The sequence below is a fragment of the Charadrius vociferus genome, unplaced genomic scaffold (genome assembly GCF_000708025.1).
Source record: "Charadrius vociferus isolate BGI_N301 unplaced genomic scaffold, ASM70802v2 scaffold282, whole genome shotgun sequence".
In the NCBI taxonomy this organism is placed as follows: domain Eukaryota; kingdom Metazoa; phylum Chordata; class Aves; order Charadriiformes; family Charadriidae; genus Charadrius; species Charadrius vociferus.
The window spans coordinates 1,468,488-1,469,934 of record NW_009647731.1 but is presented as its reverse complement, the minus strand read 5'-3'; the positions used below and the strand labels follow the sequence as shown (position 1 = coordinate 1,469,934).

The 1,447-nt window shown below is 52.7% G+C and overlaps 1 protein-coding gene across 1 annotated transcript in view; it reads right to left on the bottom strand.

The window, feature by feature from the left end:
- LOC104283438 (probable E3 ubiquitin-protein ligase TRIM8) overlaps positions 1–493 on the bottom strand; it is a 17,419-nt gene extending 16,926 nt beyond the window's left edge. Inside the window, exon 1 of the mRNA XM_009881611.1 lies at positions 5–493. Coding sequence (XP_009879913.1) covers positions 5–490 — 486 coding nt within the window. The 5' untranslated portion in view covers positions 491–493. The remainder of the gene's footprint in view (positions 1–4) is intronic.
- Between the last annotated feature and the right edge of the window lie 954 nt (positions 494–1,447).

Here is a 1,447-nt window from a genome sequence, read left to right as displayed (position 1 = left end):
GGACGTCCACCTGCTCGGCCTCGCAGTGGTACAGGCGGTAGGCGTTGTGCTGGGGGCAGCTCCAGGCCCGCACGTCGTCCGCCTCCACCAGGAGATGGCCCCGGGCGGTGGAGGGTTGCTGCAGGTGGGTCTGAACGTGGGACTGGCAACAAGGAGCCTCGCACCTCAAGCAGATCTTCTGGGCCGGCAGCGGCGGGCCCCGGCGGCAAAAGACGCAGTGCAAGACGGAGGGAGGCTTCTCCAGGTTGAGGGAGTTGAACTTCTCCACGATGTTGGTGAGCTTCAGGTTCTTCTCCAGGTTGGGCTTCTGGTTGTAGGCCTGGTTGCACTCCGGGCACCGCACCAAGCCCGACTCCTTGGCCCACGCCTCCCCGATGCAGCCCCGGCAGAAGTTGTGCTTGCAGGGCAGCTGGACCGGCTCCACGAAGACGTGCAGGCAAATGGGGCAGATGAGCTCCTCTTCGAAGCAGTTCTTCCAATTCTCGGCCATCTCTGCCGGGCGACGTTCTCCACCTTTCCCCCCACCACCACCACCACCCTGCCAACCTCTGCCCCCGGCCCGCTTCGGTCACTCAGTGCGGTCTAGGGCCGGAGGCTGGGGTCTGTCCTCCCTGCAAGGGGAAGCCTCGGGGTGAACGGCTGAGCTCCCCTGTCCCCGTCCCCGCAGCACGCCCCGTAAATAATAAGCCGCAGCGGATTTTAAAATCGGGGATAAAATAAAACCACCGAGCAGCACTCTCTAGGAACCTCCCGCGAGAAAAACGCAACAGCCCCCGTCGCTTCGTTAAAAAAAAAAAAAGGCAACACAAACGGTTAAAAAAAAAAAAAACAACAAACAAAACCCAACCCAACGCGATATTATAGGATTTACAGCCCAAAGTCTTAACCACCCCTAAAAGCCGTGTTTCTTTTTTACCCCAGAAGGTGAAACTTACCAAAGGTTGAAGAAAATCCATACAAAATCCAGCAGCAGAGTCCAAGTTCCATATAAAGCTCCTAAATTTAGCGCTCCGGATCGGATTTTTCTCTTCTTAGGTTTGCAACTGACATTCAATATTTTAAAGGGACTTTTGTCCCCCCCCCAACCTGGCTAACAGCTGAGAGCACGGACTCACTCGGGGTGGGTTTTTTTTTTTCCTCCCCTGTATTTCTCCTCCCTCTCCCCCTGATGGGAGTTGGGAATCAGAGTCTTTTAAAGGAAACGGATCAAAGGGTTAAGATCCAAAATGGGAAGAGGAGGAGGAAGATTAAAAAAATAATAGCGACGATGACGATGGTGAAAAAAAACCCAAAAACCCAAAACCCCAACAGAATTCTCTCCGCGGCCCCCGAGATTTGCTTCTAACCCGGCGGAGCAGCAGAGAAAAAAGGAAGAGAGAAAAAAAAAAAAAAAGATACAAGACAGGAAAAAAAAAAAAAAAAAAAAAAAAAAAAAAAAAAAAAAACC